Below are 16625 nucleotides of genomic sequence, written 5' to 3'. Positions count from 1 at the left end.
TTACACTGTGTGTGAAAACTGAGCATTGCAAGTTTCATTTGGTGCATGCTTAATACCTTTATTACTCTCAATCTGATTCATAGTCAGGCAGCACAGCAGCATAGTGGTTAGCACTGTTGCCCTACACTAAGAAGGTCATGGGTTTGATTCCTGGGCCTGTGTGGGTTTCCTCCGGGGTCTCCAGTTTCTTCCCACCGTCCAAAGAAATCATGTTTGGGTTAACTGGTGACTCTAAATTGTCTGTAGGTCTGAGTGTGAGTGGTTGTTGGTCTCTGTCTGTCTCTGTGTGTTGGCCCTGTGATGGACTGGTGACTCGCCAAGGTGTACTCCGCCCTTGCCCAACGTCAGCTGTAATTTGCTCCAGCAACCCCCTCAGTCTGGAAACTGATAAGCGGTAGAAGATGAATGAATGAATGATTCATAGTCTTCTCTGCACATTATTCAATCTGAATGCAGACCAGTCAACAACCCCAGGAAATCCAGACAAGTCACATCATCCCAGTTTCATCTCATCCATGTTTGAAGTGAGCTTAGATTTGGTTTATTTCTGAATAAGAAGAAAATAAAATAGTATCCTATATTTTAAAAATGTGCAAATGTATGACATGTTCTCCATTTGTATCACAATGTTTTTTACTATTATCTGGTATTATTTTTAAGACTTGAGATTTAAGTGGACTAAGGTTGCATCCATATCTGTGACAGATATTTATTGTCTAAAACTATACAGTTATACAGTTATTTAAAAATGAATGAAATGAATTTTAACATTCTCTTGTTGTTTCTTTGTAGTGTATTCTGTTCTGCAAAAGTGAGTACTATGCTTCTGTGGTTTAATTTCCTGTGTGTTCTACATCTACCACAGGATCCTACCACTTGGCGATATAATGGCAGAAACTGTCATGCCAAACTAGAATGTGGTGCATTCAAACAATACTCATAAGTATCTTTTAATGACTTCAGATACCCTTTGCATTTATTTGTAGTTCATTTTTTGTTAACATTGTGAGATCTTCCTTATCTGTCTGAATAATCCTGGAGAGTGGTTGCCCTGAAACAAATCAGTGAATATCTATCACACACACTCTTTCTAAACCCTCTTTTTGTTCTTTAATTCGGCCAGAAATATAAAATGGTAGAACAGCTCCATTTATTGTTGAGGTGTGATAGTGTATTCTTCAGCTCGACAGAAGTAGCTTAGCTTCAAAAAGGAGATCCAGATGAAGGACAGATATGAATGTTTGTGTCTGTTTCTTGAAGGTGATCTCTTTTGGCCCATGCACCTCATAATATATGTGCTTCAGAAGAAAATGACTGAGGCACTGTGAGATGCTTATAAAGCTGTAAAAGAGAAAAGCTTCATTGAGTTCATCAATTTTGATACAATCTTTCGTGTAACTCAATAGACTGCTGTTTCCTGCCAGTAGTCATCAGTGGTTTAATATACCTATGACCATAAGCTTATTATGTTGTATGCCAGCCACGCAACACACAGTAAATGGCACTCACAGCATGTACCTTAGCACGATTAAACCTTCACTTCGTCAGTGACTGACCAAAAAGTCAGTTGGCAGAGTCAGCAAACTGTCCACCTGGTGAAACAGCCTCTATGGTTCTCTGTGGGAGACAATAACAATGACCTTTTTTGTCATTTCGTTTGGAGGACTTGTTGTTTTTTCATTGATGACCTGATTAATATAAAGTATGTGCAGCAGTCCGGGGCACACCATGAGCGCGTCAGCTGCTTTTGATTTATGTCCAATCACCCTCATCTTTATAAGAAGCCACATAAGAAGAATATTATTATCATCATCTCACAACATGTTACGCAGAGAATGAACTTGGAATCGAAGGCTCGGTTCAGAAAAGATTAAAGCGCACCAGACGTCAAAGTGCCTTCTCTCTTTCTCTCTCAGTGTTGACTATTCCCTGCCAATAACAGTGCTACGCTACTTGGAAGTGTAGTGTGCATACAATCCTGGCTACTTTGAGAAATCCACGTCCCACTGTATGTCCGAGTCTACAAATGCCGACTTGTCCAAACGGTCCCTTGCATCATCAGGTGTAGTCTGTGTGTTTGTGAGTGTGTGTGCGTGCTTGCGTGCACTTTTTGACAGATGTTAGTACCTGTATCTTTGCTCTCAGTGAGGAGGTGAGGAATATCACGGCCCTTCTCTAAACCTCCCGCTACCCAGCTCAGCTCAGATCTAACCGTTGTTTATATAAGCTGACTCTTGGAGACAAAGTGACGTCACCAATAATATTTTCTTCTGGAGCTTCTGTATCATACGGGCCGCAGTAAGCGTTTGTCTGTGAATGCGTAACTGTGCAGCGTCACTGCGGTATCATTTCTCTTACCTGCATCATAGACCGTATCTCTAATCTGTCAGTTGAGCTCAAAAAGCTTTCAGTTCATTTGTTGTGGAGACCAGAATGGAGTAAAAATTTTGGTTTCTTACCGACAAAGATCAAGGGAGCTGAGTGGATGGCCACGGCTCATCTGTTTGACCTGTGCCTACGTGTTGTTAATTGAATTTCACCATCTCTGTCTCCTTTGTTTCCAGCGCATTTTCTCAGTGCCTGTGAAAGCAAATATATTTATTTCACTGGAGGAGATTGAGAGATTGTTCTGGTTGTTGGAAAAGATAAAAAGCACCTATGTCCAGCTTTACTGTCATTCAACAATACAGGAAAGGAACAAAAACAAAAAAATATTAACAAGATATACAAATATAGATGTACAGAGATGAGTCTGGATGTGTTTCTGCTTAAATACTGCAGACAGGGTTAAAATTCTACAGCTGTCTAAAACTCTATATGGATTAGATTAAAATTACAGAGGGGGAGGGAGGTCAGGGTAGATTATTAATTTTGCTCGTGAGTAAATTTCTGGTTACAACTATAAGCACAGGAAACTACAGGATTGCTAGCCAAGACAATACAGACCAGAGGACAATATTAAAGAACATCATCGTTAATTGGCCCTTGCCGTCCTGATTTTTAAAGCATTGGTGTTAAAATGTTCCCATTTATCAGCTCATAGACATTCACAGAAAGCTATGAACCAAACTGGAGGGAAAATCAGCTGCTCCTGTGGCAACACTAGCTTCTCTTCAAAACAGGAAAAAGTTCAATGTGTGTGTCTGCAACTGCGTCTGTTTTTGCTATTTCAGGTTAATGCATTTGGAGGAAACTATGTAATCTATCCGGACGGTCATTTGTACCTAACGATTTCTTTTATTTTGACATTTCAACCTCTCACCTGAAGGGGTTACACATGCGTCATTCAAAATTATGCTCTCCTCTGTTCGTTGCTCCTTTTCTAAGAATTTAGTTCTTTGTCGTTCCTTTGTAGCTGATTGATGAGTTGGCTGCTGCCCAAACCCTCAGAGAAAGAAAGAGAGAGAAAGAACATGGTGAGGGAGGGAGGAAAGAGGAGAAAGGTAAGGAAGGATCTGTATGCCTATTTGAACAGGGGAAATGTGTTACATAAGAGCTTTGCTCAATACCACATGGTGATGGAAACACACTTACATGTCAGTGCTATTGCTTACTCTCTTTGTCCTTTGAACCTGAATGTTGTTCTTTCTTGATGGCAGTAAGCTGATGGTACCTGAGGTAACCGAGTGTGTGCTCTTCTGTTTTCTCTGCTGTCAAGTGACACAATCTAAATATTCCTTTCCTTACTTGTCCATTTGTGATATTATAAATTAGCCCAATATTACAAAAGTGTAACACCTGAATGAGGCTGCGCCGGTCCTTTGTAAATCCATAACTACTTTTGTTCATTTGAAATTCTTCCTCGTACTGCAACTTAGTTTTAATGAATCAGTAATGAAAACTAAGAAATGTCTCCACAAGGACTAATGTGTTATAGGTTGCAAGGATACATATGTAGTACAATCAAATCAAGAGCAATGACTGTAGTCAACTAGAAAGTTATGACGTTTTACTGGCCGTATCATAACTTCATTGAATAAAAAGGGCTATGTAAATAATATGAAACTGTCAGAGTTCATGAAATTTTGAAAATAACTATGCTAACCTAACCAGAACTAGTGCGATTATTATAATATGGTTTTTCTCAGATACTGAAAGTGCATCAGGCTTATTGATACATTACATCCCCATGAAACAGTATTATCACATTACACTTTTACAGAATAACTTGGTTATTGAAGTGGCAACATTGCTAAAATGAAGTAAAGAATTATGAACAGTAAGATAATCATCCAGCTTTTAAATGGTACATGGAACATTTGAATAATTATCATCTTACCAACTTGGAATAAACTGAAGGTTTTCTTTAAAGCGCATGCCTAGATTATGTTGCATTATGCCACAGGACTGGATGTGCGGTGTGTCTGTCAACCAACTGAAATGGTATAAAGGACATTGCCAGCTGAATGTCATGCCTTGACAAGTATAGGATAGTCCCTCAAAGTAAACAACATTTGAGAATAAGTGGCACAGCCACCAGATTTATTGGTAAAGTACCACCACAAAAGAATTTATTTTCAATAAATTAGCTCAAGTAATCTTTTGATCTCCCTCTTTCATTAAAAAAAAAAATATTTTGAAATGTTCAACAGTGGTGCCAGTGAGTTAGTTTAATAGAAAGTCAGCCCAGTTTTGAAATGACGTCAAGAAAAGCAGACATGGCCTTTGCCTCGCAAGTGTCCTGTGTCATAAACAAGCTGCAGTGCCAAGTATTTACCCTACTCAAAGCTCTCCATACCTGCTGGCACTGACACCCGAGGCTCCCTGCCAAGTGGTATCCAAAGCTGAGTTTCAGGAAAAGGCCTACTTTACAGTGTGTGTGTGGGTGGGTAAGAATGTATAGTATGAAATTGCTTAGTGTGAGAGTAAGTTGTGTTGCTGTGATATTAGATATTTAGCTTTAAATGTGAACTTGTTTGTTGGTTCCCCATTAGATCACTATTTCATTGGATGAGGATAAAACAAATTGAGGCTCAAGGCATTAAGCGGAACATAAATGCAAAAATTGCTTTGTAAATGTGAATATAAATGTGATTATGAATAAATATGAATATGTGTTGGACTTGAAATGACTGTCTTGGACTTCACAAACAAGTCAACTGTGTATCGTCTCTCAGTAAGACTGGCTAAACTGAGCTCAAAGTCAGTTTATGACTGCACTACAGGCCAGTGAGATGAGAAAAAGTGACAGAATTATTGAATTATTCCTCATTAACCATTATGTTTGAATAGTCATTGTTGCGTTGTTGCAAAAACTTGATTTGTGATACCTTGAATTGTGATTTATTTGTTTGCAGCTTGGCCAAAAAATGCATTCTCGCTACAGGTATATGTTTTCCCAGAGAGCTCCATTTCTCTCACCCTCGTGAAAGCAAACCAAAATTTGGACTGTTCATCACTCCGTCTGTGGTCATCCACAGCTCCAGCCAATTATGTCATTCTCACTTGTACCATAATGTAAGTCATGATGTCATCTAAACTCTTGAAATCAATCCATCCACATCTCCTGTCGACAGCACACAGCCCACAACCTTCACTGAGCACAAGCATTCAGAAAGTTTTAGATGAGGCCCAAGAATTTGCCAAATTCTTTTTCTTATTTTGGTTTGTCTTTTAATTTGGTATTTTTCTTTCTTTCCTTTTTTTTTTTTGCTTGTTTTAGCCACTGCTGATTCAACTAAAAGCTTTTTTCATTGTCAGCCAATCAGTCATTGATTTTCAATTAATTAATCAATTTCTCTTGAAATTGTCAAAAAGGGAAAAATACTCATAGCAAAGTGTCATCAATTAAGCAATATTATAAATGCAAAAATAATGTTATTCATTTCTCATTAAACATGCCAATAACAAATTTTTGGTTGAGCAACCAAAATTTTGTGTTTTTTAGTTGTGGACACTAAATGTTCATACTTAAATAACACGCAAACCAGTTCCCAGAAACCATCACTTCCCCCTTTTGGTAAAAGAGAATGGCTGTTCACAGAAAGGGGTTTACCTGATTTCAGTTTGGTTTCTTTCTTCCCTTTTTACATGTAAACAATATAAACATATTCACATTTCTCGCTAAAGTGGCTTATTTTTCCTCAAACCAGTTAAAGTTTCAAAGGTTGGAACCAAAGCAGTATTTCACTCTCTGCCAGTACATATGCAACGACTTTCCAAAGATGTGTCAATCTGTTACCGGTCTTTGTCTCAACTGAAGGCCAAGAAAATTAATAACATGTGGTTTTGTGCTATTTCCTCCTGCCACAGCTCCGCTCCAGTTGTTGTTTTGTAATTTCGTTTTAACGGTGCTGAAATCCATGTCGGGTCTTAGCTGTGGCCTGCCGCAGAGACAGAGCAGGTTCAGAAAGCTGGAAGCATGCAGTCTGCAAGTATTTGAATTATGCCATTGACGTCAGCATAGTCATAAAGTAGACTGTTGCCCTTCCCCTGAAGTATTCCCTTGCCAGAAGGCCTGTGCAGCTCAGCGCAGATGGATTCAAACGCTCTCTACTTCACAGACAGGCCCTTTTGTTTGGGTATTTGGGAAGCATTTGGATTCCCCCCTCCAAAATCACCACCACCACCACCACCATGCCCTCTTTGTGGCGCATGATAGAAAGCAACTTTTTAGTCAACAATAAAATAGCCCAGTTCTATTAAAACCCTCCAGTTAATCAACACCAAGGAAAGAAAACAGCCAGATCATGTTTTGGTTATCGCTACTCTGTGGTAAGATGGCTGATTTTTTGACAATGCCTTTTTTCATTTTCTTTTTTTTTTTTTTTTTCTTTTTTCAGGCCATGGATGCCACATGCTTATTTACTTGTTGCTACCAGGGAATTTGTATTTGATCTTGATTCAATCAGGAAGTTCCTTTTTAGCCAAAATGAACAAACAGCAAAAAAAATCTATCTTGTTCTTATTGAATTAATTTTTTGTTGTTGTTGTTGTTGTTGTTGTTTTTTTTGGTGGTCTGGGGTCCACATAAACACACACTCTGGCTTTGACCGGCACACACGCCATGCTTACCGTTTTAAGGAGGTTTGCTGTTTGAGGTCATCTGAGCTTTGATTCAGCTGGTCTTCATATGCGACTGATCCTTCGCATATGAAGACACTGATCCTTCATCGCATGCAATTGCTTTCATCATGGAACCCCTCGGGTGACTTTCCTCGCCACATTCATCAAGCTTGTTCCGTCTGGTTCATCTGGCTTAGCCCTATTTCAAGGCCTGCCCTTTAAATATGTGCAAGGTAATGTTAATAAGACAGTCATGCTATTCTTGACAACAGTTCAACAACAGTTGGAAAAGCATTGCGACCATAATGATTTCTTGCCTGGCCTGGATGCAATGTTTTATAATGTTATAGAGCCATAAAAAAGGAAGAGGCATGACACATGAACCAGGCCTGTCCAGTTACACCAAGCTTTTCACTTTAAGCAAAAAAACCTCATCACAATTGCCTGCTCATTATTTGAAATAAGACCTGCAAATTTGATCTGGAAGCTGCCACACCTTAAATTAACAACAAAACGTTTAAACGGGTCAACAGCAACATGACATAATTTCACATGAGTCAAAGTCATGTGTTAATGTATATATATATGTATGAAGCAAACATGAAGGTCCCCTTGGATTTGTAAGGAAATTTGTAAGATGTAAATACATGGAAGTCATCTGTATGATTTTAATTAAATGTTTGCTTCAATCGGTGATTAATTTTTCTCCTGCCCAAATTTCTCATCATGCCTGACATCAGATCTCCCACTAAATGAACAGAAAACCCCCGTAGTTGGAATTCTAGACACTGCTTTGAGACCTTCAGAAAAAAACAATATCAACAAGGACAGAAGTTTGGCTTGCCTCGGTTCACGGCTCCTCTCATCCATGCTAATCAGGCCGAGGGGCAAATGCCAGTCAGCGTGACAACGGTGCAGTCAGTGCTGTTGCTCCCAATATGGGAGTTCATCTCAGGTAGCACAGACAAAGCCTGGTCTGTTTCTGTGTGCTACATGTTTGTGTGCGGGCATACTGAGTGTATAGAAGCTGAGAGGAAAATGGGAGAAAAGAATATGTGAGAGTTTGGGTGAGGAGGGAAAACAGATGAAGATCATGTGAGAAAATCTGGCTCAAGGATGGGATGCTCATTGGTCCTCTGAGCAAACCTGCTGATACGACACACCAACAGCTTCAGTGATGTCTCAATGTTTCAGCAGAGTGAGCAGGACAGATGTGGAAACAAAACATCTCAGATGTTTGCACAAAAGACAAGAATCCGTCACAAAGTGTACAGTAACTCTCTGAAACTTACGCCTCAGGTCTCAGTGAGCCCGTGATGTTAGTCTCTGAGGTCACTTCCATGTTTTCCTGTGTGTGAATAATATGCACGTGTGAATCATTTCAGAAGCATCTCCATAACAAGAAGTGGATATATTTTTTCTCGTGTCAAGCAAACGAAATAATCTCAACATCATATGTCTCAGACAGGACTAAAGAGCTGTGTAGACATGATTCATAAAGATTACTAACTCTTCATTTACTCATCTTGAAAAAAATGACATTTCGGCCATTTCAAAATTACAGGAAGTTGTTCAAAAACATTACAGGGCCATCATCTGACTTGATGGGATTATGATTTATCAGCAATTAGTCCCCAAAATATCCAAAGATCCACACTGACACTCCCTTCGACAACACCGTGTTCTTGCATACTTAAGAACTCCTGTACAATCTCACCAAAAGACCAAGTATCTAAAATAAAATGAGCTCCCTAAAAGCTCTCGCTTTACTTGTTTTTCCTGGATTTAGGGTGTCGTCTGATGTTGGTCTGAGTCTTTGTGTGCTTCTTGGACTTATAGCTCTCAATGTTGAGTTCCATAGGAAATCAGACAGGAATGTGCTTGTGTGTTGAGGATGGGGAACATTATGTCCAAACAAAGGGGGGCAGTAGTCACACTCACAGAAATACATACGTGATGGTTTCACAAGCTCTTCGGAGCATTTTTGTTTTCCTATCAGAACTTTATTTCAGGAAAAGTGCCAGCAGAAGATCATCACTTCAGGTCTGAATGTATATGATTCTGCTTGTTTATGTCCGTAGTTGTGCATGTCATCCTGTATTTCACTGCATATATTGTACTGTAAGGGAATGTCACTTTTGTTTTTGTTTTTGTTTTTTTTTTTTTCAAAATTTACCACAGAATTTCCACTTGCCCTCATCTTAGATACCAACTTCCTTCATTGAAGTTCCTCCTGCAAATTCCTTTAAGCGGCTGGAACAGAAACAAGCTTTGTTTCCTATCTCTGAATATTCAAAAGGGACAGACAACTAATGTGCAAAAACTTGTAGTTCTAACCCAACTTGGACGTGTATGAAAATCATGCATTGAAGCATTTCTGTTTCACCGTTTCTACTCATTTATTCTGTTTATAACTCACAACTGCAGGGTGACAACATTCTGGAGCCATCTATTTTGCCTCTGTGTAAACCAGATTACTCCAATAGAATATAGTCATTTTGGCAGTTCTCAGAACGTGGCATATGGAAAGGTTTCAAAAAAACTGCCCATGTGTGAAACATGCGTGCTAAACCACAAACTCTGTCCCTACCCATCTTCCCTTTTTTTTTTTTTTTTCATTTACTGCAAGTGATTGATCTTAAAGTGTGTAGTCGTAATTCAGTTTGCAATAGGAAGTGACGGGCTACAGCAGCCCACTGCTTCACCCTATCATCTCTTCTCTGCTGAGAAGTGTTGTGTAATAGCACAGTGGGTTTCTGATCAACTCATCTCTCTTTCTTTTACTGCAAAAGATGCCACTAGAGAGTGGTTTCCCCCTCTTTCTCTCTCTCTCATTCAGGGACATAGCACTGCTGCCAGTCAACCCACGTCAATGCTTAGTTTCTCTTGAAGTGTGTGCACCTGTTGTTAGGTAAAAAAAAAAAAATGCTTGGTTGGAAAATAAAGATGAGTGGAAAAAGAGTGCTTGACCGATGCTTGTTTTGTATTCAGTATGTTCATGAGTGTGTGTTTGTGTATGCAGGTCACTTCCACTGATGGTTTAACTACCACTGTGTCATGTTTTGGCTGCTCATAGCAAAATGCATCCCGCTTGCTCTTCTGCATCTACCATCACATCGCAGACAGGAAACTCTATCCCCATGGGAGGATGACAGATACAGCTCTCTCACTCACTCACACATTCACACATACACACACACTTACTGTCAGCTCATCGGCTCTGATGTCCTGTGGGCTCACTTGTCCTTAAACAACCTGATAGCACCATTTGCCATGAACTGTTTACATGCAGCCTTAAGGGGTTTGTGCGAAGCTGCTGAAATTACTTAGATTCCGGTTAATAAACTGTCACCAAACACATTTCTGAAAGTAGTGCGAATACATGGTGTCATTTATTCCATTCCAAAATATGAGACTAGTTTCCATTATAGAAAAGATATCTTGTGCATATCAAGAACCAGAAATGTGGGGCCTCTTTGATCTAACCTGGGAGGAAAAAGGAAAGGAAAACCTGTGATGTTTTTGCTGAATCATGGATGGCTTTAGTGAGAGGAGCACCAGTATAATACTACAATTTCTTTCATTATTATTATTTTTACAGGTTGATATCAGTTCATTACCTGCATTTTCTCATTTTTAGTGTCATGGCTGATGCTGGTACAATTGCAGTTTGGCACCAGTTCACACATTCTTCATTTACTTACTCAGAGTTTCGGGTAAGAGTTTGTTTGACATGCACATTTGCACTGTATTTGTTCTATTGTTTGGTTTACTTGATGGTTTTGTTTTGTTGTGTTTGTCAATGTAAGTGATAACTTTGTCAACGTAGGAAACAGTGAATGTTTCTATGGCGGTGGAGTTACTGAGCTGGACTGATCCAAATATTAAACTGGAAGAGAGACTGGGGCAGCTGACCTCATATCCCTCCTAAACCTCCCTGACTCTGCCTATCGTGCCTCTTTGGGTATAAACACAGTAACTAGAAATCGTAGTTCACACATATGTACATTACCTTTGTGTGTGTGTAAGAGCGATATAGTGTGCGAATGTATCTGATTTGTGCATGTGTATATGTACTGTAAGGTCTGAGCGCTCATCAGAAAGGTCCTTGTGTCAGGGTGGAGGCGGCTGGAAATCCCCTCTTAACATCGTGATGTTTGTGTGTGTGTGTGTGTGTGTGTGCACAAATGCATTTGTATTAGTAGATGTTTGGCTTTTGAATGCTGTTTCCTGTTCTCCACATGAGGTCATGACAATACACAGTGCAAGCAGCTGTAGCACCAGTATATTGCAGTAATAAATAGTATGCAACCAATGGCCATGTGTCCACTGTTTAAACTAGTGAGAACAGTTTTTGTTGCGTTAAATGTAGTATAAGAAATGGACAAAGAAATGCCCATAAATTGGTCAAGATACACGTCAGTTTACATTTACAACTGATAGCAAACAACCAGGAGATATGCATGTAGTGTCCTTATTCTAACACAAGACATTTTAAGTAAAATGAAGACTCAAACCACATGCAACTGTTGACCTATTTGAGCAAAACCCAGTTGGGACAACAGCAGACTTCCTCAACAACCTAAAAGAGCACATTCATATGCAATGATGCAGTCAATATCATAAGAGAGGCTCATGGCTGAATTAGTTGTCAACTGATGATTTTACTTCCACATATTGGCATTAAAAACAGCAAAGCCTCTAGTCTTCTGTTACTTTCACACAAAGTAGTTGTGCTTACTTTATGCTCATTGGCATCCCCCTTTTCTCTGAAGCATTCAAAACACTGGCATTAAATTTGATTGTTGCTGTAAAACCGTGCGTCAATATCCAATGCTCCACTGCTTACCACATAAATTTTTTGTTTTTTATTTGACTGCTGGTAAACTGGGTCCAGGTCTGGAGAAAACACTGGTGGTACTGGCTCTGCTTGCAAGGAGGGTAGGGATCAGAGTCTAGCTGTTATACAAGCGTCATAGTTAAGTGGCTCTGGCACCTACCAAGAGATTAAATTTAGTATGTGGGGACCCGCAAGAAGGTGGCCTCGTGACCAGTTCTAGATCCTGACTCACTAAACCAGATTTTAAAGCTCTGCACCCATATTTGTGTGTTTTGTTCAGTTAAGACTCCAATGATCAATCCTGCCATTCAGTATTGCCGTGGTGCAGCCTCTTTACTGCGCACGCACACACACACACACACACACACACACTGCTCCCTTCGCCCCGTTTTGATCATATCTTCGACGGTCTGGAACCCAATTCAGTTGTGCAAAAATACCAAAACAAAACCAACCAACCAAAACCTTTCAATAAGTGGAATAATGTGAAATGTAAGTTATCACATAAGATGAGGTACTCTGTCATTTACATGAGGTAAATGACAGAGTACCTATAAGTGTTGGAAAGAGTTAAGAAATTACTGGCTGGAATGGCTGGAGCTTACTGAAAAACTTTTACTTTTATGTACACTTCTAAAACTTCTCTTTTTGTTTTCTTTTTTTTTAACCACGCATTCGACTGCTAGTTCCTAGTTGCAAGAAGCTTTTATAATTGAAGCGCTTATATGTATATGGGAAATTACAAAGTAACCTCAATATCCACACGCACATGTTACAGACCATTAAAAGTGTTGCTGGGTTAGTTTTTACTTCAGTGGCATACTCCAAGAGTCCTTTCAGACAGTTTTGACAGTTACAGTATATCACAACATAGTGAGGCTCAAAACTTAGGTAGTGCACTTCCTTCTGTCGAAGCAAAGTTAAAAGCTCATATGAGAACACTGTTATAGGAACAAGGGTGTTTTCTATGCTCTTCAAAAATACAAACTAATTCAAAAGTGCTGGGAATACTGGAAAGAAAAATCTCAAATAGGTGTAAGCCATTTCAACATCAGACGCTGGTGGAGTTTAACTAAACAGACGCACACTCCGTCTTTTTCCCTCGCTCCCCTCATCAGAGTGAGAGCAGGCTGTGGGCAAAGCGCCAGGTGCCTCTCATGTTTGGGAGAGCAAACAGGCTTGTCTCTTTGATGGCGAGGAGATCAGAGCCGGGGACACATTCTACGTGGCCACGCTAAGGTCACCGCAGTGCACACCCTGCTGCCATGTTGTGTTTTGCAGCTAGGAGACCCAGAGTACACACAATGCAGGGGCAGTAGACATATGCATTTATGTATGTGTGTGTTTATGCGTGTTCGTCCATCCCCTCTAGCCACCTCATCACATACCCTCGCCGCTTTCCAACACGGAGTCATTCCGACCTTCACCCACAGCTGTAGTTGTCTGGAAAACACAGTCAAACCACAGGAACAGGGCTGGAGCACTGGCTGCTAGTTTATACAAGAAAATTTCAGTTGTTCCAACTCTTGTTTTTCTTTGTGTTTAGTCAGCGGCACTCTGCTTTAATTATAATGCTAATAATAAAAATGTACTTTTTCAAGGTAAATAATCACACTTACTGTAATATAAGTGGTCCAAACTTGTGTAGAGTAAAATGATGACTGGTGAGAGTTCTTTAAGACATTAGATGCCTTATTGTTTATTCCAACTCTTTTTGTGAGGTGGGAATTCGTAAACTGGCCTTTTCTAAAATTTTAGACCGAATCAAAGACATAACAAATTAATTGAGGAAATGATTGTTATTTGTGAGTTGATGTATATGTCAATTCGTTAGTAGTTGTTATGATTTCTGTCACAGTTATGACTTCTCTTCAAAGAAAATTAAGTAAAGTAAAAGTAAATGAGAAAAGAAATAGCCAATACAACAAGGAGCAGTGCAAGAAGTAATCATAGATTAGCATACACAGTTTGGCTGTTAATAAATGATGTGGGAATATTGTTTAATTCTGGTAAAGTTAATATAAATCACTTCCTGTAACTTTGTCTCTGCACTGCATTTGTGTTTGTGCTGTATGTGACTAGGCCTTTAGCTCATTGCAAAACATCCACCAGACAAAACTTCACAGCAGTTGTTATCATTTAATCCAGACCAAATTTGCAAGGAATGTTCCCACCTCTCTGCAGACTCATTAAAGCATCCTGCATCCCCCAGAGAGAGAAAGGCAGGAACAGAAAGGCTCATTTCATGTGTCAGCCTTTAAGCATTACTACTCATTCAGTGTTCTTATCTGTGTCAACAACAACGCGATGGCACCACATGGATTCGAAAATATTCACTAGTCAGTATTATTTGTTTGTGGATATGTTCCGGCTGAAAAATTGGAAAGGTTACAGTTAATGTAAAGGTTTGGTTTGATATAGGGAAATGTATCGTATGCATGTAAGTGAGCATTTAGAAGTGACTGTTAACTTCCTGTGTTGTGGGGTAAACTGTATGTGTGTGTTGGGGGGGCTGTTGATATCTGGTTTCCTGCTGCAGGAGGCGTGATTTTATATGAATCAGCTGAAGGCCTCAGAATGGGTAGGAGTGACGTGAAAAGGAAAAGAAGGAACTTAGGTCCCAGCTTTCCTCTATTCTACTCTACTCTGCTGACGTTTGTCTTGTCTGTCTCATCAACTGACTACAGATCCATCTCCCCGTGATGAGGGAGCGCTGTAGCCACATGCCACCTTCAGATATTCCCCTTCCTCTGCAGCAGCAGCAGCAGGCGCCCTGAGTGCGACCCCTTAGTTGATGTTGCCCGGGAGTGGCTGGGCAGCGCTCAGGCTCCATGTGCGGCGTCTGTGCTGACTGTGTGTCTCTGTGTGCCGGTTGCCTGTTGACAGATGAAGCATACCAGAAGTTGGCCATGGAGACGATGGAGGAGTTGGACTGGTGTCTGGACCAGCTGGAGACCATCCAGACCTACCGCTCTGTCAGTGATATGGCCTCCAACAAGGTAAGACAGGCTGCATCTCTGACTATGAAGAAAGCTTTAATTGAGCCAGTTCAGCTTTTGGGTTTTTTCGTTTCCACTGTGAGAAAGCTGTCAAAGCCGAGCAGTTGCTTGAAGAGCAAATCTCTCAGCATAAAAAACACACAATGAAATCCACAAATGCTTTTGCTGAACTTGGCATGACCCAAGCAAAGTCAGCAGCATAAGTCTGAACATGTAGCATAAGAAGGAGGAGTCTGAGCATGTGTGCTCATTGGTTATACAGCCTGTGCGTGGCTGTGTGTTTGTATGAATATCACTGAATGTTATTCATCAGATGATTTCTGCCTAAACCAACATGAAGCTCTATTGTTTCTGCAGTTTTTCCAGTTTCTGCAAAAGGAAGTGTGTGTTTTGTCTTTTGGCCTTCTTTCCTGTCAAACAGCCTTTCGCTGTCCACTGGTTATGCTGTTCCTACTGCATCATTGAGAGTGCGTGATGTGCTCCAAGGCTGCTGTCTCTTTATACACCATTCGGCCACAACATTAATGATTGGCTGGTATATGTATGCAACTGACAGAGCCTACAGCCGAGCATTATTTAGCTTTCTCCTTAAGGTTACCTCATTATCTGTATGGCAATTGTTGGATTTGATTTTTAAAGGGAGACACTAATTCATCCTGCTGCAACATGGTTGCAGGACCCTTTAGGCCCAGTGCGCCTCACTTTGATTGCTGGGCTTTTCCCCTCCTAACTAAAACTAACCAAAGAGACGACATCATGGCCTAAATATGACAGAAATAGTTTTTGGGTTGCAGAGGATATCTGTATTGCGGTATCACTTTTTGACATTGAGCATACAGTGTGATCACTCAGACTATTTGTCCCTTTGGCCACTTCACTGACAAAATACCCTGCTGCCCAGGCACTACAAGAGAGGCAACTCTTATAGTGTTGACAGGACAACAACTGCAAACAATTAGTAGTCTGTGTATTATGAATGCTCAACCCATGAAGATTTTACTTTTTAAAACTTTTCCAGCAGCTAGAAAGACAAATCCAAGGGCACAACTTCATACTGATTTAAGTCTTTGAGCTGAGTAGCCTCTGTTGATGAGAACCCCAAAACCAGAAGACTAGTTGGGCACATGTGATGGATGAGCAATATTGGGAACAGGATATTGGACTCAAAGATCCTGCCCATTCCTTTGAATTTAAACGCTCTTTTCCGGGTATTCACTTTATTTATGTTCAGTTATTCAAGTAATACAGGTTTTAAAGGTTGCTCTGCAGCAAAAATGATTTCAGAGGTACCAGAGGATGTTTTTATTGCAGTTCCATGAGTGGCCACTTGTGGAAATTGTTTACGAATTTGTCTGGACCCAGCTGAAGAGCAAACCACAATATTATCGACTTCTGTTGACTCAGAATATTCAGCAAAACCCGTTTAAATGTATTTCTTAGTAAAACTATATAAAGCTGGCCTAAAGTGGCAGCTGTGTGTAAGAAAGTCTGAAAACAGTTTGTCAGTGAGTCAAGAGGAAAAGCTTGTTATTGCTCATAAAAGTGGACAACAGGATGCAAGGGATCCTGCAGTGGGTCAAACACAATAAACTAGAGAGGAAGAGAGAGAACATTTTTTTATGTGTGTGTGTGTGTGTGTGTGTGTGTGTGTGTGTGTGTGTGTGTGTGTGTGTCAGATCCATTCAGACCCCTGGGCAGAATGACTCTCTCTTCCTGTCTCCTTCCTGATTCCCTCCTCTCTCTCCAGACGACAATAGACATCCCATCATATCGTTTTGGAT

At 40.2% G+C, this 16625-nt stretch overlaps 1 protein-coding gene across 5 annotated transcripts in view; it reads left to right on the top strand.

The window, feature by feature from the left end:
- pde4ba (phosphodiesterase 4B, cAMP-specific a) overlaps positions 1-16625 on the top strand; it is a 97806-nt gene that overhangs the window by 64191 nt on the left and 16990 nt on the right. For all 5 annotated transcript variants that reach the window (XM_029500931.1, XM_029500930.1, XM_029500934.1 and 2 more), the window contains one exon: positions 14732-14844. In XM_029500931.1, coding sequence (XP_029356791.1) covers positions 14732-14844 — 113 coding nt within the window. The remainder of the gene's footprint in view (positions 1-14731; positions 14845-16625) is intronic.

This window comes from Echeneis naucrates, chromosome 4 (genome assembly GCF_900963305.1).
Source record: "Echeneis naucrates chromosome 4, fEcheNa1.1, whole genome shotgun sequence".
In the NCBI taxonomy this organism is placed as follows: Eukaryota; Metazoa; Chordata; class Actinopteri; order Carangiformes; family Echeneidae; genus Echeneis; species Echeneis naucrates.
This window is presented reverse-complemented; position numbering and strand designations above follow the sequence as displayed.